Genomic DNA, 24,252 nt, shown 5'->3' with positions numbered 1-24,252 from the left:
ATGGTGGGCAGGTCCTCAAAGAATCATTTTCTTCTAGCAACTATCGCTGTCCTGTCTCCTTCTCCCACCCTCCATGGAAGACACAGGGCCCTTAGAAACCTTTGGCCACCTCCCGTTATCCCCTGAGTGAGTGGATGTGCCCTTCTTGGGGGAGCAGAGGAGGAGAACTGAGCCGTTGCCGAGAGCTGCTGGGCCTTGGCTGGGGAACCGTGCTGTAAGAAAAGAGCTGCTATTGCGGTGAGCGTCCTTGTCCAGCAAGGATGAGAGGAGGTCAGCCACCTGCTCCCTCCCCACCCTCAGTTTAAGCTGCTGGGTCCCCTCAGGTTCAGGGGTCTGTCATCACTGGCAATAGCCGTCTTTCAGGCATTGTCCGGGAAGGCCGGCTTCTGTACTCCACTGACAGCTACTTATCAACTGCTCATGGACAGAAGTCATAGTTAGGGAGGATGGCCTCAAAGGCACAATGCCATCATCTTCCAGAAATTCTAAATACTGTGCCCCAAGTCAAGTCTGATGAGAAGCACTGGGGATGCAAGCACCTTGCTTTGGTCTCCCAGCCCCAGCTTTGCATTTACTGAGTTGTGTGCCGCAAGATGCAGCCCATCGGAATGTTACAGAGCACAGCCGGGCGCAGGGGCTCACGTCTGTCATCCCAGCACTTTGGGAGGCCAAGGCAGGCGGATCACCTGAGGTCAGGAGTTTGAGACCATCCTGCCTAACATGGCGAAACCAAGTATCTACTAAATATCCAAAACATCAGCCGGGGGTGGTAGTGCATGGCTGTAATCCCAGCTACTCAGGAGGCTGACGAGGAGAATCACTTGAACTCGGGAGGTGGAGGTTGCAGTGAGCACAGATCACACCACTGCTCTCCAGCCTCGGTAACAGAGCTAGACTCCATCTCAAAAAAAAAAAAAAAAAAAGAATGTTACAGAGTAAACTGAGATCTGCTTGCCCAGCATGGTAAGACCAGATATCCACACCGAGTTTTTGCAGTGAGAGTAAGGAGGGTTTTTAGTGGATAAGGGGTTTCACCATGTTGGCAAGGCTGGTATTGAACCCCTGATCTCGTTAGCCACCCACCTCAGCCTCCCAAAACTGCTGGGATTACAGGTGTGAGCCACCGCGCCTGGAAAAAGGAGGGTTTTTAATTGCAAGGCACCAAGCAAGGAGGACCAGGCGGCTCATGCTCAAATCCTGACCAGTGGCTTGCAGGTAAGGGTTTTTTAAGTCAGAGGCAATTTTCAGGACAGCAGAAGTTACAGGTAGGATTGTAAAATCAACACATGGCGGTCACACACTGGTTTTGGCCTAAAAGGGTAGGATTTCTTGAAGCTAGGGCTTATAGGTTATGGATAGGTTTAAAGATCTTCTGATTTGTAATTAGTTAAGGAAGAGATGCTTTGTTTAAAGTGGTTCTTTTTTTTTTTTTTTTTTTTTTTGGTTTTTTGTTTTTAGACAGAGTCTTGCTCTGTTGCCAGGCTGGAGTACAGTGGCACAGTCTTGGCTCACTGCAACCTCTGCCTCCCAAGTTCAAGCGATTTTCCTGCCTCAGCCTCCCGAGGACTAGGACTACAGGCATGTAGCACCAGGCCTGGATAATTTTTTGTATTTTTAGTAGAAAAGGGGTTTCACCATGTTGGCCAGGATGGTCTCCATCTCCTGACCTCCTGATCCACCTTTCTTGGCTTCCCAAAGGGCTGGGATTATGCGTGTGAGCCACCATACCCATTGGAGGCATGATGAGCCACTGTGGCCATTAAGGATTCTGTCCCAATGGCCTTGCTGTATGGACAGAGGGGCTGAGGTCCTCTGCTGAGGAGGAAAGGTCAGAGGCCATGAGGAAGAGAAGAAGACTGGAAGATGAAGGGAGGGGGAGATGGTCTGGTTGCCCCAAATCATCTACTGCTGGGTCCTATTGCTGGGTAGCTCTGAGGGACCCGCTAAGGCTGGAGTGTGGACGTTTGATGGACGGAATCTGGGAGCGGGGGTTCTCTCCAGCAGCGCTGAGCAGCCCCTCAGTGAGTGTGGAGAGGGAGGAGTTGGGTCCATACTGAGGAAGGGTTTAGCGCCAGAGAAAAGGGCCAGACAGGCAAACGGCTCTTGGGAGACAGAGGCGGCAGCGTTGGGTCATGCCACGGAGGCTGAGTATGGAGCCAGGAGAGAAGGAAGCCGCAGAGGAGGGGCCGAGGGAGAGGCTGGAGGCCGAGAGCTCAGCCCCAGCTGCAGGCCAGGTCCAGGGGCCTGGGCTGCACGTGGCAGGCATGGGCTGGAGGGTGGGCACGCACACAGGGCCTGAGAGGGAGACATGGAGGGATGGACCCCCCAGAAGGGCTCCCACCTGCTTATTTTGTCTCCTGGACACAACAAAGAAAGCATAGTGCGCCGGCGGGACCTGCCCACGGGCAGCCTCCAGCCAGAACTCTCCTCTGCAGGGAGGGCAGGACGGGCGGGAAATGGCCCTTCCTGGTGAACAGAGGAAGAATGAGGAAGGGCCGGGGGATCAGGGCCACGTACACACTACTATGGAAGGAGTGAGGCGGGGCAGCTGCAGGGGCCTGATGGGGCCGAGGGTCGGCTCTGCTGCTTTCACCGTAACGTGAGCTGTGCCCTCCGCCACACGCCCCACCTGTGAGAATATCAATTTGTATCATTTTAACTTTGAAAGTATGGTTGATGCTTTACATACTCAAATTAATACAATAAAGTCCAACAATTGTGAGGTGGGGGAACAAACCTAAAACTGAAATAAAATATAAACAGAAGCAAACAAACAAAAGATGCTAGCCAGGGCCACCTCCTACCTCATCTGTGCCATTGGGAGCTAGTGTCACTTGTGTTTCTGCTCACAGTGGCCTGTCCCCGGCTCGCAGGCTCCAGTGGTTGGCTTCCTTTGAAGCAGATTCTCATTAGAGGGGGTAACAGTGACGTGGTAGCACATGGTTTCTGTGAAACAGGTAGCATTACGGTGGTCTTAGTCATGGGGCATTGATGTGTGTTGGGTTAGGGAGAATTTCTTCCACCTCCCTCTAGAAAACAAATCTGTGCTTGGGACAGAGGTGACAGACAGACAGCCTGTGTGTCTGTGTGTCTGTGTGTTTATTGTTTAAAACAAACTCCCAACACAAAGTCTGTAAACTTTTTGGAAGTACAGCAAATTAAAATGAATAATAAAGCAATTTCTTCATTAGAAACGTGTGCTTTGAGCCATAGATTGCTAGGAGAGGCCATTTGAGACACTCAGCTGGCTTCAAAGCTTTGAGTTTGGGTTCTGGATCCACAGATGTTGGCTATGGGACCTTTAACTATTGGCTTAATTTCTCTGATTTTTGCACTTTCTTCATTTGCCAAACAGAAGTTAATATTGTCTCACCAACTCTATGGGCTGCTAGAGGAATGAATGAACAAACGTGTGAAAGTGATTGATGACTCACAGAGCACCATACAAATGTCCAAGCATGACTGATGGTCATGGTGCTGATGGTGGTGGCAGCAATGGGGGTGATGGAGGAGTCACTCTGGAACCATCTGTTCTCTCCTCACTCTTCCCAGGACTGAGAAAGATTTTTCCAAACAAAAGCATCACGTTCTCTTACTCCAGTGAGGCATTCGTTTTATCCCAGGAGGGTTTTCTGCCAAATGCTGCCCATGCTCCCAGATGCTCCCTCGTTTGGACACAATGACCCTTGGAAAAGCAGCTCTTCTAACCCTTTAACTTTGGTTACTTTTAGGGGCAGTAGAATGAAAGAGGGCATGTCCAATAACAGCACCACTAGCATCTCCCAAGCCAGGAAAGCTGTGGAGCAGCTAAAGATGGAAGCCTGTATGGACAGGGTCAAGGTAAGTGTGCATGCGTCAGCCCCACCCTCCACCCGAAGCTCAGCTCAAAACATTCCTCCTCCTTCCAAAGCAGCCTTGAGAGAGTTAACACGTCACCCAGCAAAGCATCCAGCCAACCTTGGCGGCTGTAACATTTACAAATGAGTGTTTGCTTCAGAGTTCTAAGCGTGCCCAAGGGTTCAAAGGATGCAGAATCCACAGTGTGCATGAATTCCATAAGGAGTCTCCAAAAATAGACTCATAATTCATCTCGGCTCTATTTAGCTCCGTTGTCATGCCAATAAGCAGGAAAGAGAGTTTAGCCATGAGGTCAGTCACTCTCTGCTGTGTGATACAGTGCCTTTGAGGTTCCACAGCATCAGATATTTTGACAGGATTATTGTTAAGGGGGAGCTCTGAACCAGGCCTGGGTTTGTCAGATATTCCTTTGGGGAAAGTGAAGAAAGGCTCCAGACACCTCCCATCGTATTCATTTTGCTGATGGGTGCAGGTCTCTCCACATTGGGAGGACTGAAGCAAGATGAAGTCACCTCTTCTCCAGATGCCACTCAGAGGGGAGCAGGAGGCTAGGCAAAGCGTGTGCCTCTGAACGAGTCTGTGAACGTGGCGCTAACGAGCCATGTTTGTTAGCGTGGCTCAACTGTAACAGAGTTGAAAGGAACCCCAACTCTGGTATCAGCAAGCTGATGCCAGGAAGCTCAGTGTGTCAGTGGCCTTGGGGAGCACAAATCAGGGGTCTCACTTGGGCATCTGGGATTCAACAAACACAGAATCCACAGCAACGGGCGACTCCTGAAGCCTTCTATGGGCAAAGCCTCCCTGAGCCCTCCCCTCATGCTGGTGTGCGGGGGGATAGCACCCATACTCGACTCTGTAAGGACAGTTATTCTTCACCCTGGAGCTCTGTAAGTACAGCCTCTCCAAGGAGGCAGAAAATATGCGCGGAAAGTGACATGAGGGTGTGTGACGCAAGGAAGGAACACAGTGTGATGTAAGTTGGTCTCACCAGACCTATGTTACTGGAGCATCCTTGGTCTCTAGGCTAGAGGAGGGAGCGAGGTTGGCACCCAGAAAATAATGGTAAGACAGAACGAGTCCCGGTAGCATGGAAAGGGGTGCTTCAGCTGTGCAGACAGAAGAACAGCTGCTTAGAGGATGATGGCTGCGGTGAGAGGCATTCCTGAGCACCAGCTCTGCACTTGCAGGGTCCTGGGAGAGACACGTGAAGGCGACGCTCTCCTCCGTATGGCTCAGAGACTTCTTGGAGTTGTGAGCTGTGGCTGGTTCTAAGCTGATGGTGGAGGAGGAAAGGCCAGTGTGAGCTCGTCATGGCTCGTGTTGAACAGCTGGGCAGCTGGAGGAGCTGGGGGTCGTGCTGCCAAGAGAGCTTTGGGAGGAGGGCACCAGGCTCACAGGTGCAGAAGCAGGAGCCGTGAGGTGACAGGTGTTTGAGATGAACCAACCTGTCAGCAAGACGGAGTTGTCAGAAGCGGGAGTCAGTTGAAGCTCTGAGTCATCAGGAAAGGCAAGGAGGGGCAGAAATTGGGTACGGAGCAGAGCAGACAGCAAAGGTGGGATTGGAGGCAAACACCAAGAAAATCAACAGAACTTGGAGAGTAAACATGGGAGGCGCTAGGAAGAGCGAGGTTAGAACCCGACTGTCAAGCCCATGGCCGGAGGCCTGAAACAGGGGGCCCCAGTGTGGGCTATAAGACAGCTCTGCTTTGCCCGGGAGTTCTTTTCTGGCAAGGAGGATAAATTCTGTAATAGCATCTTCACCTGCCACAAACACTGCCCCTGGAGCCCCTGTGGGCACCAGGTGTCCTCACAAATGAAGGCTTCTTCAAGAGTCATTTCAGCACACACACTGTCACTAAAAGAAGGCGGAAAGTCAAAGACAAATGAGTTACTGTATTAGTTCCTTCTCACATTGCTGTAAAGTAATACCTGAGACTGAGTAATCTGTAGAGAGGTTTAATTGGACCATGGTTCGGGTTCAGGTGGTCCGGGAAGCATGATGCTGGCATCTGCTTGGCTTCTTGGGGTGGGGTGAGGGGGCCTCAGGAAACTTACGATCGCGTCCGAAGGTGAAGGCTGAGCAGGCACATCTTACATAGCAGGAGCTAGAGAGAAAAGGGGAGATGCTGCACACTTTCAAACAACCAGATCTCCTGAGAACTCACTGTCACAACGACAGTACCAAGGGGATGGTATTGAACTCTTCATGAGAAACCACCCCCATGAGCCATATGATCCAATCACTTCCCTCCAGGCCCCACCTCCAACACTCGGGATTACAATTCGACGTGAGATTTGGGCAGGGACACAGATCCAAAGCCTATCACTTACTCAGGTGGTATTCAAAGGGATAGGCAGGCTGGACGTGGTGGCTCACGCCTGTAATCCCAGCACTTTGGGAGGCTGAGGTGGGTGAATCATCTGAGGTCAGGAGTTCAAGACCAGCCTAGCCAACATGCTGAAACCCCATCTCTACCAAAAAAATACAAAATTAGCCAGCTATGGTGGTGTGCGCCTGTAATCCCAGCTACTCGGGAGGCTGAGGCAGGAGAATCACTTAAACTCAGGAGGTGGAGGTTGCAGTGAGCCAAGATCATGCCACTGCAGTTCAGCCTGGGCAACAGAGCAAGACCCCATCTCAAAAACCAGCAACAACAGCAAACGGCATAGGCCACTGCGTTGCCGTGCTGACTGTAATGGAAGCATGGCCGCGAGATTCCTCAGAGGGCCTGCCAAGGCTAATTCAGATTCTGTGGTAATTCCAGGGAGTAGGCCAGTGGCAGCTGTGTCAGATTTGGTTCAGAAACAGAGTTGGCAGAAACAGAATGTTACCATTGAAGAGAGAATCTAGGAACTGCATCTGTCCGGAAGATGCATGGGCACACATGGGTGGTGGTGTTTTGTTTTTGTTTTTTCTTGGGCAACCTTAAACATCTATTTTTTTTAGTTGTGGTAAAATACATGTAACACAGTTTATCATTTTAACCATCTTTAAATGTACAATTTGATTCAGTGTTATTAGGTGCATTCACAGTATTATGCAACCATCGCTACCATCCATCTCTAGACTTTCTCATCTTCCCAGACAGAAACTCTGTACCCATTCAGTGCCAGCTCTCCATTCGCCCTGCCCATCCCTGGCGATTCCCATTCTACTTTTTCCTCTGTGAATTTGACTACGCTGGGTATCTCGTATAAGTGGGATCACACGGTGTTTGTCCTTTTGTTCCTGGCTTATTTCACTGATTGTTCTCACAATCCAACTATGTTGTAGCCTGTATCAGAACGTCATTCCTTTTCAGAGCTGAATTATATTCCATTGTGTGGATAGACCACATTTTGTTTATCCATTCATCCATTGATGGACACTTGGGTTATCTCCACCTTTGGCCTGTTGTAAATAATGCTGTTATGAGCATGGGCATGCAAGTATCTGTTAGAACGCTTACTTTAGTTCTTTTGGGTACATACCCAGAAGTGGAATTGCTGGATCATACGGTAATTCTATGTTCAAACTTTTTACCTTTTGTGAGTGTGCGTGTGTGTGTGTGTGTGTGTGTGTGTGTGTGTGTTTTGAGAGATGGAGTCTCACTCTGACGCCCAGGCTGGAGTGCAGTGGAGAGATCTCAGCTCACTGCAAACTCTGCTTCCTGGGTTCAAGCGATTCTCCCACCTCAGCTTCCCAAGTAGCTGGGATGACAAGCATATACCACTACACCCAGCTAATTTTTGCATTTTTAGTAGAGATGGGGTTTCATCATATGTTGGCCAGGCTGGTCTCAAAACTCCTAACCTCAGGACATCCGCCTGCCTCAGCCTCTCAAAGTGCTGGGATTGCAGGCATGAGTCACTGCGCCCAGCCTTATGTTCAGCCTTTTCAGGAGCTATCTCACTGTTTCCACAGAAGCTTCATCACGTCACATCATCACCAGTGGTGCACAAGAATTCCACCTTCTCCACATCCCGGCCAGCTCTTGTTTTCTTTTCTTTTTTTTTTTTTAAATTCTTTTAATTGACAAGTAAAAATTAAATTCACTCACTGTCATGACAGTACCAAGGGGGATGGTGTATATTTATGGTGTACAACAGGATATTTTGAAATTCGCATACGTTGTGAAATTCCCTTACATACTTAGTTTCTTGTGGTAAGGACACTTAAAATCTATTCTCTTAGGTTGGGCTCGGTGGCTCACCCCTGTAATCCCAGCACTTTGGGAGGCCGAGGCTGACAGATCACCTGAGGTTGGGAGTTTGAGAATAGCCTTAGCAATGTGGAGAAACTCCATTGCTACTAAAAATACAAAATTAGCTGGGGGTGGTGGCTCGTGCCTGTAATCCCAGCTCCTCCAGAGGCTAAGGCAGGAGAATCACTTGAACCCAGGAGGTGGAGGTTGCAGTGAGCCGAGATCATGCCATTGCACTCCAGCCTGGGTAACAAGAGCGAAACTCCGTCTAGCATCAGTAAGGAGCAGGGGACCACCAGGTTGCCTAAGGAGGGGTGAACGTTGGAAATGGAGCAAGTCAAAAACTCCCATGCTGATCAGTAGTGAGATCACGCCTATGAATAGCCATGCACTCTAGCCTGGCCAACATAGCGAGACCCTATCTCCAAAAAAATAAAAATAAATTTTTAAACCCTATTCTCTTAGCAATTTTCAAGTATACAGAACATTGTTATTAATTGTCACCATGATGTGCAATACATCTCTTTAATTTATTCCTTCTAACTGAAATTGTGTGTCCTTTGACCAATATCTCCCTCATCTCACCACTCCACAGTCTCAGGTAGCCACCATTGTACTGTCTATTTCTGTAAGTTTGACTTTTTTATACTCCACATATAAATGAGATCATGCAGTGTTTGTCCTGTGCCTGGTTTATTTCATTTAATATAATATCCTTCAGGGTTACCCTTATTTTCACTAATGACAAGATTTCCTTCTTTTTTAGGGCTCAGTAATATTATGTTGTGTAAATATACCACATATTCTTTATCCATTTTTGTTGATAGACAGTTAGGTTGGTTCCATAACTTGACTATTTCGACTAATGCTGCAGTGAACACAGAAGCACAGATATTTCTTTGACATACTGATTTCATCTCCTCTGGTTATTCCTAGGAGTGGGATTGCTGGATCATATGGTAGTTTTATTTTTAATTTTCAAAAAACATCCACACTGTTTTCTAAAACGGCTGTACTAATTTACATCCCCGCTAACAGCATGTCCGGGTTCCCTTTTCTCCAAACTCAGCAATGCTTGTTATCTTTTGTATTTTTGATAATGCCCTCCTAACAGGTGTGATGTGATATCTTGCTGTAGCTTTAATTTGTATTTCCCTGATGATCTAGTGATGTCTGTTTTTTTTTTAATAATAGTCATTCTAGTGAGTGTGAAGCTCACTCATGGTTTTCAGCCCTAGACATTCTTTGTTTCAGGGCACAGTGTGGCTTTGGAGAAAAATCTATGTGATGCAATGCTTGACAACAGAGGTGCATCTTGGTGTCAGCCAGACTGTAAGAATAGGAAAGAAAGGGTTGCTCTCGGGGACACTCCCGATGACCTCATCAAGGGCCTTGAGGAGGGAAGAAAGAGGAAGTCACCAGAGAAAGGCAATGGCCTTTCTGGGATGGGTGCGAGGTCACTGCCAGAGACGGGTAATGAAAGAAGGGGCCTGGACAGTGAAGGACAGAGGGCAGCCCCAGGGAAGCAGGAGAGGAGGAGTCTGTAGAAGCCACTGAACTCACACACACTGTGCCAGAAACACCAGGGCCAGATGGAAACACTGAGAAGGGCCGGGCATGGTGGCTCACACCTGTAATCCTAGCACTTTGGGAGGCCAGGGTGGGCAGATCACCAGGTCAAGAGTTTGAGACCAGGCTGACCAACATAGTGAAACTCCGTCTCTACTAAAAATACAAAACTTAGCCTGGGTGATGGCGTGTGCCTGTAGCCCCAGCTACTCGGGAGGCTGAGGCAAGAAAATCACTCAAACCAGGAAGTTGGAAGTTGCAGTGAACCGAGATCGTGCCACTGCATTCCAACCTGGGCAACAGAGCAAGACTCGGTCTTAAAAAAGAAAAGAAAAGAAAAGAAAAGAAAACACTCAGATGGATTTTCCAAGGAAGAAGAAAAGGCCAGGCCCCTACTGACCGCACAGTGAGAATGCACAGCAGGCGCCGCGAATGTGCACACGCAGGGGAACAGGCTGCATGGGGACCAGCTGGAGGGTCCAGGGGAGGAATCATGGCAACCCCCAGGCCCACAGAGCTGGCTCCTGGGAGAGCAGGACAGATGGGGACCCAGAGAGGACATCTCAGGCGAGGGCAGGTGCCAGCAGGAAAACAAGGGAGCCCCCGGAATGGCATGGTGTATGGCCAACTATCAGGCCCACCACCAGGCTCTATAGCTTACTGTGCTCAGGAGAGTGTCTAAGGAGGAAGGAAGGAGAAGATGGCATTTGCCGCCCAAGAAAATAAAGCGGAGGTCTGTCACTGGGAAGAGAAAGGAAAAGACAACTGCATTCAGCAGTTCTGGGGTTGCGAAGGTAAGAAACAGTAATAGCGCCAACTCAGAGAGGTTTGCATGATTCGTGGAGGAAAGTGTAGCTGAAATATTCATTATCGTCTTGAAGTTCTGTTTGTCCTCATTTGCACAAAGGCACAAGTGCAAATATAGATTTTGTTTTTTTAGTAGGGGATGTAGATCGAGGCTTTCTACCACATAGCCCACAGCAAGACCTTAAACCCACACCCCGTGTGGTTCAGCCATCTCCTCCCTACGTCCATTCGTTTAATGTTTATTGAGAATCCCCTGCTGCTTGGCCTTTCTCCCAAATTAACACGACACCCCATGTGACTCTTTTCCGTCTTGCCTAGAAGCACATCAAAGCATTTCCCAACAAAGACGTGTGTTCTTTGCAAACTTATCAGCAGCTAAAAACATGTAATGTTCTCTAGGTTGTCACAGGCCTGAGGAGGATTCACCGTAGAACCTGTATAGCCTCACAAAAAAGCACAAAGCTTGGAAAATAACACACAGATTTCTAAAAAAGAAATAGGCTGGGCACAGTGGCTCATGCCTGTAATCCCAGCACTTTGGGAGGCCAAGGTGGGCGGATCACCTGAGGTCGGGAGTTTGAGACCAGCCTGGCCAACATGGTGAAACCCTATCTCTACTAAAAATACAAAAATTAGCCAGGAGTGGTGGCTGGTGCCTCTGATCCCAGCTACTCAGGAGGCTGAGGCAGGAGAATCACTTGAACCTGGGAGGCAGAGGTTGCAGTGAGCCAGCCTTCGAGATAGAGCAAGATTCCATCTAAGATAGAAAGAGAGGGAGGGAGGGAGGGAGGGAGGGAGGGAGGGGAAAAGAAAAAAGAGTACATGAAAGATGAATTTTGGAAACGATATGAGTTCGCAGGGAAAGAATACCATCATAGCCTTATTCTTTTTCTCACCCATTAGAAGTTCAAACAATGTAAAACTCTTATTAGAAAAGTACATATGTGACATTGATGAAATAAATAGAGAAAACCTGATAAGTGATTATGGCAGGTCTGAGCTGAGCAAAGTGCAAGAGGCCTCACTGGAGAAAACAGTTTCCGAAGCCAGCCTGTGCAGCCACAATGCAGAGTTCAGCCACTGGGAAGTGTTCTCCCATGCAGAGCTCCCAGGCGGAGCCAGGACTCAGGCTCCCAGGCACTTGGCCTCCCTCAGGGTACCCTGATTCTCCTGCCCCAGAGGAAAGGGAAATTGCAGACAATGGGGGTCAACCCCACGACTGTGACTCAAGAGGCTCTGGGGTGGACAGACACCCTTGAGCAAGCCCAACTTTCAGCCAGGGACTAGAAGCAACTGATGGAATGGCCAAGGAAAACGGGCCAAGGAACATTATGCCCAGTCTCGTTTGCCCTGGCAGGTAATTTCAGCATTCATGGGGTCAGTGTGCTCGCCATTCCTACGAGGGCTGCCCTTAGGCTGGGATTAATTTTGTGAGCACAAGCTTTATTTGCTGAGTGTTGACAGATCAGTGTACTGTTGGGCCTGTGCTCTATAGACTACTGGAAATATGAGTGCAGGAAGAGAAGAATTTCAGGTGATGTTTAGGAGTTCAGTCCAAGGTGGTGGCAAACATATTAAAGGAAAAATATTAGTCTCAAACCCTTTTAGGAGGCCTAAAGGTTTTTCCTACAGTTCTTGGCTGAAGGCAGCCCTGTCCAAGAAATTAAAGCAGAAACCAAGGAATTTGAGGAGTTTACCTAACTGTTTACTCATGTAGTCTTAAAACTAACCTTTGGGCCGGGTAGCTGCCCCCCGGGTTCAAGTGATTCTCCTGCCTCAGCCTCCCAAGTAGCTGGAATTACATGCCTGTGCCACCATGCTCAGTTAATTTTTGTATTTCTAGTAGAGACAGGGTTTCACCATGTTGACCAGGCTGGTCTTGAACTCCTGACCTCAAATGATCCTCCCATCTTGGCCTCCTAAAGTGCTGAGATTAGGTACTTGTTTTAAAATTTTTGAAAAATGCTGACGAGTATAAAAAGGATAATTGGAATGATCTGTAATCACTACCTTTTGATGTTATTCCATCCATATGTTTTACATTTATTATAAAACTGTGGCCATAATGTACATTTATTGCTTTTTTGTAACCTGATTTATCACTGAACAGTATATTGTGATCATATATCCAGGCCAGGAGATACTCTCCTAAAATGTCCTTTTTAATGTCTATTTTCCCCATCATCTGATGTACAGTAATTTATTTCACCGGTCTCCTATCCTTAGACATTTCAGTTATTTCCAACTGTGAGTCTTATTTTTAGGGAAGTGCTGCAGCAAGCTGATAGATAAAATTTTCACGTCTGATTATTTCTTTAGGATAAATTCCTAGGGACTGAGAATCTCTTGGCCAAAAGACACATATATATATATGTGTGTGTCTGTGTGTGTGTATATATGTATATATATATATATATATATATATATACACACACATATATATATACATATATACATACACTGTCAGGCACTACATAAAAAAAGTTTTAGTCAACAACAGACTGCATATATGACAGCGGTCCCATAAGATTCTAGTACTGTATATTTTTTGGCCCGGCATGGTGGCTCATGCCTGTAATCCTAGAACTTTGGGAGGCCTAGGTGGGTGGATCACACACATACACACATATATACACACATATATATATTTCTTATACACACACACACACACACACACACACACACACACACAGAAAATGAGCCAGGTGTGGTGGCATGTACCTGTAATCCTAGCTGGAGGCTGAGGTGGGGGGATCACCTAAACCTGGGAGGTTGAGGTTGCAGAGAGCCAAGATTGTGCCACTGCACTCCAGCCTGGGTGACAGAGTAAGACCCTGTCTTTTAAAAATGTATTTGGGCTGGGTGCGGTGGCTCACACCTGTAATCCCAACACTTTGAGAGGCTGAGGCGGGTCAGTCACCTGAAGTCAATGTTAAAATGCATGCTCTGAATGAAGAGACCCCCCCCCCCCAAAACAGGCTTTGTGTGAGCAACAAGGGTGTTTGTTCAACCGGGTGCAAGTGGGCTGAGTCCAAAAGAAAGTCAGTAGAGGGCGGTGGGATAGGAGTTGGTATTATAGGTTTAGGGTAGGCAGTGGAAAGTTACAGGTTACAGTTCAGGGTGGTTTTTGCAAGCTGGGAGGAAGTTGTAGGGTCTGGAGTGATGAGGTTGACAAAGGTTGGTTACAAAGCCCAGTTACCTTATCAGTTGAGGTGGGAATAAGGAACAATAGAAGAATGTCTCAAGTTAATTAGGCGCCACAGGGGTGGATCACCTCTTCTCCTTTTGCGGTTTTCCAGTTACTTCAGACTGGAACTTCAGTTCCAGGAACTCATCTGGAGTGTCCATGCAGGTCATAGAGGTTACCATGGCATCCATAGCGCCATCAGTCAGCCTAAAAGACCTTAAAGTCAGGAGTCCGAGACCAGCCTGGCCAACATGGTAAAACCCCGTCTCTACTAAAAATACAAAAATGAGCTGGGCGTGGTGGCGTATGCCTGTAATTCCAGCTACTCTGGAGGCTGAGGTGGGAGAATCGCTTGAACCTGGAAGGCAGAGGTTGCGGTGAGCCAAGATGGCACCATTGTACTCCGGCCTGGGGGATAATAGCAAAACTCCATCTCAAAAAAAAAAAAAAAAAAAAAAAAAAGAAGAGCTGAAACTAATGAGTTGAAAAGGGAGGTAAAAAAGCTAAGGAAAGAATCGGAGGGGGATGGGAGCACCATTGGAAAGAGCAGAGTGTCATACATGCTGTGGAAAACCGCAGTGATCACTCAGAGCAGGCTTCAGAAAGGCACACAGGAAACGAAACAGATGGAGTGTCAGACTGGAGCAATTAGAAGGTGATAGAAATCCAGGCTGACAACAGCATTTCCACATTTGTATTAGAATGTTCCTGGCAGAGAGAATAAATGGAATAGAAAATACCCAAATATTTTCCATAAAACGGCTTCATTAAATAAAGGAAGACTTGAATCTGCAGGTCCAAACTTTTTGCAATATTCCAGAAAAGAGTGTGAGAGAAATGATCAACACTGAGACACAAATACTGCTGAGGTTCTTAATCTCAAAAGGATGGAGTTACCTCCCCACCAAAAAATCAGTCAATAGCAAAAAGCAAAACAAAAGCAATACTAACAATAAAGAGCCCATTAAGAATCTAGGCAGAAGAGAGTGGACATGGTGGCTCATGCCTGTAATCCTAGAACTTTGGGAGGCCTAGGTGGGTGGATCACCTGAGGTCAGGAGTTCGAGACCAACCTGACTAACATAGTGAAACCCTGTCTCTATGAAAAATACAAAAATTGGCTGGGCGTGGTGGCAGGCACCTGTAATTCCAGCCACTCAGGAGACTGAGTCAGGAGAATCACTTGAACCCTGGAGGAGGAGGTAGCAGTGAGCCGAGATAGCACCATTGCACTCCAGCCTGGGCAACAAGAGCAAAACTCTGTCAAAAAAAAGGAAGAATACAAGCAGAAGAAGCAGTCACTTCGGACAAATACTCCTAACTTTGATTACATTCTTTTTCTTTCTTTCTTTTTTTTCTTTTTTAAGGCAGGGTCTCATTCTGTCACCCAGCTGGAGTGCAGTGTTGCAATCTTGACTCATTGCAGCCTCCACTTCTCGGGCTCAAGCAATCCTCCCACCTCAGCTTCCCAAGTAGCTGGGACTACAGGTGCAAACCACCACACTCGGCCAGTACAAAGTTTTGTACTTTTGTAGAGAACAGGTTTTGCCATGTGGCTCAGTCTGGTCTCCAACTCCTGAGCTCAAGCAATCCGCCCGCCTTGGCCTCCCAGAGTGCTGGGATTATAGGCATGAGCCACCACACCCAGCCTGGATATATTCCTAATATGTGTTCGGTGCTTGAATTTTCACAACAGCCCTGAGATGTTGGTGCTATGTGTACCACATTGCACAGACAAGAAACCAGGCCCAGGCCAGGTGCAGTGGCTATGCCTGTCATTCCAGTATTTTGGGAGGCCAAGGCGAGAGGAACACTTGAGGTCAGGAGTTTGAGACCAGCCTGGCCAACATGGTAAAACTCGGTCTCAACTGAAAATATAAAAATTAGCCGGGCATGGTGGTGAGCATGTAGTCCCAGCTACTTGGGAGGCTGAGGAAGGAATATTGCTTCAACCCAGCAGGAGAAGGTTTCAGTGAGCCAGGATCACGCCACTGCACTCCAGCCTGGACAACAGAGCAAGACTCCGTCTCAAAAAAGAAAAAAGGAAGCTGAGAGTGGTGGCTCACACCTGTAACCCCAGCACTTTGGGAGGCCAAGGCAGGTGGATAACAAGGTCAGAAGTTTAAGACCAGCCTGGCCAAGATGTTGAAACCCCATCTCTACTGAAAATACAAAATTTATCTGGGTGTGGTGGCGAGCACCTGTAATCCCAGCTGCTCAGGCGGCTGAGGCAGGAAAATCGCTTGAACCCCGGGGGGGTGGAGGTTGCAGTGAGCCAAAATTGTGCCACTGCACTCCAGCCTAGGCAACAAGAGTGAAACTCTGTTTCAAAAACAAAACAAAACAAAAAAGAAAGAAAACAAGTCCAGAGTTGTCATTTGATGAAGAAATGATACAAACCCAGAACGTTGGATACTATCATTACACTACGCTGCCTCACCCACAAAGAAGGAAAATACCAGTCTGCACAACACTTCACTGCAGTTCTTAAGGTGTCAGCCTAAGAAGAAACAGCATCTACAACGAATTCTCTACCCAACCAAGTGGCCATTTACGTCCATGGCAACATAGATACACTCTCAGTTAAGCAGCAATTTAAGTATAATGCAAATATGTGCTGCTTTTCTTGAGCAAACTTACTTCATTTTATTCCATTGAATTTCACTAAAGGAGATACAGATGTGCATAATTATGTTAATTTACACATAATAATATACATTAAGATTGTAAGAAAGCTTCTGAGAAAATTCTCGCTCAGTCAGAAGGTCCTCCCGAGCAGGGGCTGAGGGTCTTGCACGTGTCTGGGACCCACACACAGAGTCATAGGAGGCATTGGTCACAGCAAAGGATGGGTTTCATGTACCTGGAACAGCTCAGTCACGTGTTTTAATACAGGGTCTGTTGCAGGTATGATGCAGGGCCAACATCATGGGCACGAAAGGAATTTGCCAAGGCAGTCATGGGTTTTTTTTAAATAAATAAAAAAAATTTATTAGAAGGAAAGTATGTTGCAAGAACACAACGGGCAGCACAGCAGAAAAGGAACTGTCTTCAAAGAGGCAGGGCCAGAAGTTGTATAGGGTCATGCTGGAGGGGTTTCGGGCACATGGAGTCCTGCTGCTGAGGCTGCATGCAGAGTGAGTTATTTGGGACAGGATATCGTGCAAGCAGGCTGTTTGTGGTTAGCCGCCTTCCAGAACAATTATTCTCCCCAACCTGGGACCCCTTCCTCCTTGTTGCTTACTTACATCAGGATTCCACAGGGACCAAATCAATATTATAGAAACAGGATCAGGTGAGACAATCCATGTGTCACCTATGAATAGACTCAAAAGAATTGGAAGTAAGGTCTTGAAGAGCGATCTGTACATCCATGTTCCTAGCAGGTCATTCACAATAACCAAGGCATTGAAGCTATCTAAATATCTATCAGCAGATAAATGGGTAAACAAAATGTAGTATATACTTACAGCACAATATTATTCAGCCTTAAAAAGGAAGGCAACTCAAACACATGCGACAACATGAATGAACCTTGAGGACATTATGCTAAGAGAAACCAGCCACAAAAAGACAAAATATTGAATTCCACCTATATGGGGTACCTAGAGTAGTCAAATTCATAGATACATGACAGAGAATGGTAATCTTCAGGGGCTGTGGGGAGGAGGGAATGGAGAGTTGTTTAACAGGGCAGAGTTTCAGTATTGCAAGTTCTAGAGAGGAATGGTACTAACAGTTGCACAAGAATGTGAATACACTTAATCTACTGAACTGTATACTTAAAAATAGTTAAGATGATATGTTTTATATCATGCATGTTTTTATAGAAATACACATACGTGTATATATGTAAACATATATTTGCATAAACTTATGGTCCTATAATTGAACATTTTTTATGCTGGATGCAATGGCTTATGTCTGTAATCATGGCACTTTGGGAGGCCAAGGTGGGAGAATTGCTTGATCTCAGGAGTTTGAGACCAGTCTGGGAAACATAATGAGACCCCATCTCTACTGAAATTTTTTTTAATTAGCTGGACATGGTGGTATGTGCCCACTCAGGAGGCTGAGGCAGGATGATCACTTGAGCCCAGAAGATACAGGCTGCATTGGGTTACAATCACATCACTGCATTCCAGCCAAGGCAACAGAGCAAGACTTTATTTCAATAATAATAATAATACCTTTTAATAAAATAACAAGCTGGGTGCAGTGGCTCACACCTGTAATCCCAGCAATTTGGGAGGCCCAGGCAGGTGGATCACGAGGTCAGGAGTTCAAGACCAGCCTGACCAACGTGGAGAAACCCCATCTCTACTGAAAATACAACATTAGCTGAGCATGGTAGCACATGCCCGTAATCCCAGCTACTCAGGAGGAGGAGGAAGGAGAATTGCTTGAACCTGGGAGGCAGAAGTTGTGGTGAGCCAAGATCACACCATTACACTCCAGCCTGGGCAACAAGAGCAAAACTGCATCTCAAAAAAAAAAAATGTTTTCAAGATAAAATTATCTCCAAATCCAGTTTCCATCACTATAGAGCATTCAGAACCAACAAGTCTTTGTGCTGTTGGATCTGCTGTGGCAGAGGACTTCATGTTCATCAGGATGAATATCAGCATCCCTCTGCGTCTGCATGAGATTGGGCTTGACACATCCTTCATAGCCCTTGTCAAGGCACCACACATGCCCAGATCTTTAGTGCTGGCACCATGGCATTCTCACTAGATAGCACTGCCATTTTTCCCAGTCTCTCCTGTCTCTTAGAGCAGCGGTCCCCAACCTTTTTGGCACTAGGCACTGGTTACACGGAAGACAATTTTTCCACAGGCGGTGGGGGCTGGTTTGGGGATGATTCAAGCATGTTACATTTATTGCACACGTTACTGCTCTAATTATTCCATACTCACCATAATGTAGAATCAGTGGAAGTCCTAAGCTTGTTTTCCTGCAACTAGACAGAACAGGTGTTGGGAGACAGTGACAGATCATCAGGCATTAGATTCTCATAAGGAGCATGGAAGCTAGATCCCTCGCATGCACAGTTCACAACAGGTTTCACGCTCCTATGGGAGTCAAAGGCCTCCGCTGATCTGAGGAGTCAGAGCTCAGGTGGTAATACTCGCTGGCACACCGCTCACCTCCACTCTGCAGCCTGGGTCCTAAAAAGCCACGGGCTGGTCCTGGTCCACGGCCACAGGGTTAGGGACCTCTGTCTTAGAGTACTGTTGAAAGACAGAACACCCACGATTTCACTCACCACGGAGACCTTAGTCTGAGTCATCACCCTCCAATAGTGATCTGCCTCAGCAATCTATCGCTATCCATGTGTCACCTATGGGGCTTTGCCAGGTTATAATATTCAGTCCTAGCATTCTGCTTCATTCTTTATCAGTGTGATAGAGGCAGTCTTCACAATTCTTACTCTTAATAGCCTTCAGATTTGGGCATCAGACAACTGTCTTGCTCCATTGACTGAAGGTACCAAATGGTAAAGGGGCCTCTGTCCATCTGTGCCAGCAGATAGAATGCACACACATCAGTAGCAGCAGCAAAAAGAACACTAGTTCACCACTGAGGCTGATATCGAATTCCATGGGAATGACTGGGCAGTCTACTGCCTTCAGCACTGCCTCGTATTTCAAAAGTTCCACCCTGAGAGGCTGTCATATGTAAGCAAACACAGCCCAACGAAGAGCTTGCATCAGCCCATTGTGGTCGTTCCTTATTTTTATTTTATTTTATTTTATTTTGAGATGGAGTTTCGCTCTTGTTACCCAGGCTGGAGTACAATGGCGCGATCTCAGCTCACCGCAACCTCCGCCTCCTGGGTTCAGGCAATTCTCCTGCCTCAGCCTCCTGAGTAGCTGGGATTACAGGCACGCGCCACCATGCCCAGCTAATTTTTTGTATTTTTAGTAGAGACGGGGTTTCACCATGTTGACCAGGATGGTCTCGATCTCTCGACCTCATGATCCACCCGCCTCGGCCTCCCAAAGTGCTGGAATTACAGGCGTGAGCCACCGCGCCCGGCTGGTTGTTCTTTATTCTCAGGACCTTTGGGGTTCTTGTAGTCACTGCCACATTGTGTTTTTGTTTGTTTGTTTGTGTTTTGAGATGGAGCCTCACTCTGTCACCCAGGCTGGAGTGCAGTAGCACAATCTCAGCTCACTACAACCTCTGCCTCCCTGGTTCAAGTGATTCTTCTGCCTCAGCCACCTGAGTAGCTGGGGTTACAGGCGCCCACCACCACCAAGCCCAGCTAACTTTTGTATTTTTAGTGGAAATGGGGTTTCACCATGTTGGCCATGCTGGTTTCAAACTCCTGACCTCAGGTGATCCGTCTGCCTTGGCCTCCCAAAGTGCTGGGATTATAGGCGTGCCACTGCACCCGGTCGACTGCCACGCTGTTTATTTAACGTCTGACTTGTTCAGAGACGACCTTCCTGTTCAGGATTCTTCCTAGCACCATGGCCCAGGCTGGAATGCAGTAGAGCAACCTCTGCCCACTCCAACCTCTGCCTCCTAGGTTCAAGCAATCCCAGGTAAGCACCACCATGCTCAGCTAATTTTTGTATTTTTAGTAGAGATGGGGTTTCACTATTTGGCCAGGCTGGTCTCAAACTCCTGACCTCAGGTGATTCACCTACCTCAGCCTCCTGAAGTGCTGGGATTACAGGCATGAGCCATCGTGCCCAGCCTATACTTCTTAATTTCTGGAGGAGAAGAAATAAAGACCATGGAACATAAACTAGAAAACAAAAAAGAATGTAAAAGTTTCAAAAAGCAAAATAAAACAGGAACAATACCAGATATGTCTATCTTAATAATAACTGTTAAGTGGGAAAACTAATTTAGATTCTCAGATTTAACCTTTAGAAACAATATATTTTGCATTAGACATAGACCTAAAATAAAGTGACTCAGGTTGAATGTAAAAGGGTGGACAAAAATATACCAGATATATTCAGTATGCAAAAGCTGTAGATGAGGAAAATGACAGAACTCTGAGGAAAGAAACCAAAGCTCTAAATAAATGGGGAGATAGTCCATGCTCATGGATAAGAAGACTTGATATGGTTAAAATAGCAGTTGTTCCCAACTCAATCTATAGAGTCAATGTGATCCCAATCAAAATCCCAACAAATTTTCTTTCTTTTTCTTTCTTTCTTTCTCTCTCTCTCTTTTTTCTCTCTCTCTTTCTTTTTTTTTTTCTCTCTCTCTCAGTCTCTCTCTCCTTTCATGTCACTCTGTTGCCCAGGCTGGAGTACAGTGGTGCGATCTTGGCTCACTGTAACCTCCTCCTCCTAGGTTCAAACAATTCTACTGCTTCAGCCTCCTGAGTAGTTGGGATTAGAGGCGCATGCCACCACACCCAGCTAAGTTTTGTATTATTGGTAGAGATGGGTTTCACCATATTGGCCATGCTGGTCTTGAACTCCCGACTCAAGTGATCCACCTGCCTCAACCTCCCAAAGTGCTGGGATTACAGGCATGAGCCACCGCATCCGGACCCACAGTCCTAGCAAGTTTTATCTTATGGTTATTGACAAAATGATTTTAAAGTTTATATAGAAAGGCAAAAGACCCAAAATAGCCAATAAAATACTGAAGGAGAAAAACAAAGTTGGAGGACCGACACTACCTGACTGAAAGACTTACTCTAAAACTACAGTAATTAAGACAATGTGATATTGGCAAAAGAATAGACATGTAGATCAGTGGAACAGGCTAGAGAGCCCAGAAATAGACCCATGAAAATATAGCCCACTGTTCCTTCCTTTTCACATACAAAGAAAAAAAAAAGAAAAAAAATGTCTAGCCAACTGATCTTTGACAAAGGTGCAAAGCCAATACCATGAAGGAAAGATAGTCTTTTCAACAAATGCCACAAGAAAAACTTAACATCCACGTGCCAAAAATGAATCTAGACACAGACCTTTTACATTTTGTAAAAATTAACTCAAAATGAATTATAGGTATAAATATAAAAGAGAACACTACTTACGTTTCAATTAGCTTGTGCTGCTGTAACAGAATGCCACAGACTGGGTAATTTATGATGCACAGAAATTTATTAACTCATAGTTCTGGGGGCTGGGAAGGGGTTGCATCTGGTGAGGGGCTACTTCCGTGTTACCCCATGGCAGACGGCAGAAGGGCAAGGAGAGAGGCGGAGAGAGGCAAAAGGGGCCGAACCCATCCTTTTATAAGGAGACCGTTCCCACGTTAACAGCATTAATCCATTCGTGAGGACGGAGCCCTGATCACCTAATAACTTCTCAGTAGGCTTCACCTCCTAACATGGTTGCACTGTTTCCAGAACATGCTTTTGAGAGACAACACTTTCAAACCACAGCAATGTATAACGCCATCCATTTAGCCACAAACCCACGGGTGTTGCCCTTCTCATTTGTAGGAGTGAAAGCTGAGTGCCTGGAGTGTCCATCTTGTCCAGGACAGTAAACTTGCAAAATGATGGAATTACGGCTTTCTTTTTGGAAATTTGGGGAATATCAAAACTGAGAGGTAGTCAGAGGGGACAAACACTGACCTGTCCAAAGGGCTTGAAGTCAAGGTCCAGGGTGGATCAAGGTCAATCATATTCTAAACAAGTGAGGGTTTTGCTCTTCCTGTGCTGAAGGCCATGTCAGAACTACACTTATTTAATTTGGTAATATTACAAACTCTCCTTAAGCATCTTAGATTTAGCCTCCAATGTGCAATCAGCTTTTGATGTGGAGAAGCCTATGCTGAAGGTAGTTAACAGTGGCTAGTCCACTATTATGGACATTTGACTTAAAGATTCAAAGACAGACTCTATTGAATTATTCTTCTATTCATACATATTACCCACTCTCCGCTCTCTGGTTTTCACCTTCAGGTATAACCTAACCCACTCTCAGCTTGATGTTGTCTGTGGCCTAGGACCCACCCACTGGGTGGAAGCCTCTCCCCACACAGGCCATTCACCAACGAGTGAGCATTGCCCATATTGACTGGGAACAGTACAAGGTAGTTACTGGGATCCACTGAAAGCCATAATGTTCAACTATCTAGCTGGTGCGGTGGCTCATGCCTGTAATCCTAGCACTTTGGGAGGCCAAGGCAGATAAATTGCCTAAGCTCAGGAGTTCAAGACCAGCCTGACCAATTTGGTGAAACCCCATCTCTAGTAAAAATACAAAAAATTAGCCAGGCGTGGTGGTGTGTGCCTGTAGTCCTAGCTACTCAGGAGGCTGAGGCAGGAGAATTGCTTGAACTCAGGAGGCGGAGGTTGTAGTGAGCTAAGATGGTGCCACTGCACTCCAGCCTGGGCAACAGAGCGAGACTCTGTCCCCCCAAAAAAAAAGTAAGACAGTATCTAGAGATTGCCCTTAGGAACTGGTGTGTGGGTCTCAAATGCTTCCCAGTGTTAGGAGGGGGAAAAAAAAAAAGCACAAGAATTCACCCTGCAGTGCTTGCTGAGAATTTAGAGGGGAGGTACATACCTGTAATGTCCCGAGGATCCCGCTGAGGATAAGCAGTGTATGATGTCTTTTAGAGGAGTGTGCACCAAATTTGACCTTGTAAAATAGACCATTACACCATGCTGACTGCAACCTTGCTGTGCCATTAACTGTAATCTTGCTTTGTTTTCTTGGGGTAGAAGGAGAAACAGACAAAGCCAACAAACATGCTTTTAACTGATTCCCAGTAGTACTGTGAAATAGACCAGGATTGCTTAGAAATAGGTGTGGGTCTCTGTACTTCAGATGGAATGGATAAACGCAGTAGCTGTCACAGCCAGAATAATAATTATGTCATCTGTCTTGTCATAGGATGTGACTATAGTAATTGTGGCATTTTCTGCCATCATTGAAGCTTGTAATTATAGTGCAACTAACAGGATTATGTGCTAACTTGGGCTGTTTTAATCACCTCTTTTACTCTGAAATGTAACGGTTAAATTCCACAGTTGTTCCCAAGCTACCAATTCTTTTCAACACCTGTTATCTTGTAACTCTGACAGTTCGATACTAAGACGGGGAGGCACAGAGACGCTCCAGACATTTCATCAGAGCGAACTTGAGGGGAAGCCGAATTCAGGCTTGATGAGAAAGCATACCCAGTAAAGGAATTTTCGATTTTCTACCAGATGTTAGATGTTTAATGGGATCTGGTAGCGTCTGCAACCCCTGTTTGGTATGTGTTAAAGGAAACCTTCCACCATAAACATCAATCCAGGGCTGATTACCAACACTCTCCCTCTCAGCGGAGGGAGGAGGCTTAAATTAATTAATACCTGGATACTGAGCTATTTGTTGGGACGCCACCTTTCATGTGTCAGGCTCATTAAGACAGTCATTACCTATATTTATCTTTTTAGATCACCTAAGCAAGATACTTTGGTTATACAGATTATATAGGACCCTGGACACTATGTGAAAAGAGGAGGTGATGAAGGTGGAAAACTCCCTTGACTATTTTGCTGTAAGATGACTTATACTCTATTAGACACAGCTGTGCATGCATAAGTGGGCCGTTCTTCACAGAGTTACATTTCAGTAATTTTGAGGGCACCTAGGAAATTGATATTGCATGGAACCAACCCAGATCCACGCATTCGGTCTTCAACTGAGCACTTCTTGCTTGGCACTA

At 46.4% G+C, this 24,252-nt stretch overlaps 1 protein-coding gene across 2 annotated transcripts in view; it reads left to right on the top strand.

The window, feature by feature from the left end:
• Window positions 1–24,252, top strand: part of GNG4 (G protein subunit gamma 4) — a 74,324-nt gene that overhangs the window by 39,117 nt on the left and 10,955 nt on the right. For both annotated transcript variants that reach the window (XM_074385342.1, XM_039464265.2), the window contains exon 3: window positions 3,732–3,840. In XM_074385342.1, the coding sequence (XP_074241443.1) occupies window positions 3,742–3,840 (99 nt within the window). In that variant the 5' untranslated portion in view covers window positions 3,732–3,741. The remainder of the gene's footprint in view (window positions 1–3,731; window positions 3,841–24,252) is intronic.

This window comes from Saimiri boliviensis, chromosome 14, assembly GCF_048565385.1.
Source record: "Saimiri boliviensis isolate mSaiBol1 chromosome 14, mSaiBol1.pri, whole genome shotgun sequence".
Classification (NCBI taxonomy): domain Eukaryota; kingdom Metazoa; phylum Chordata; class Mammalia; order Primates; family Cebidae; genus Saimiri; species Saimiri boliviensis.
The sequence above is the reverse complement of the archived record's forward strand: the minus strand, read 5'-3'. Positions and strand labels throughout refer to the sequence as shown.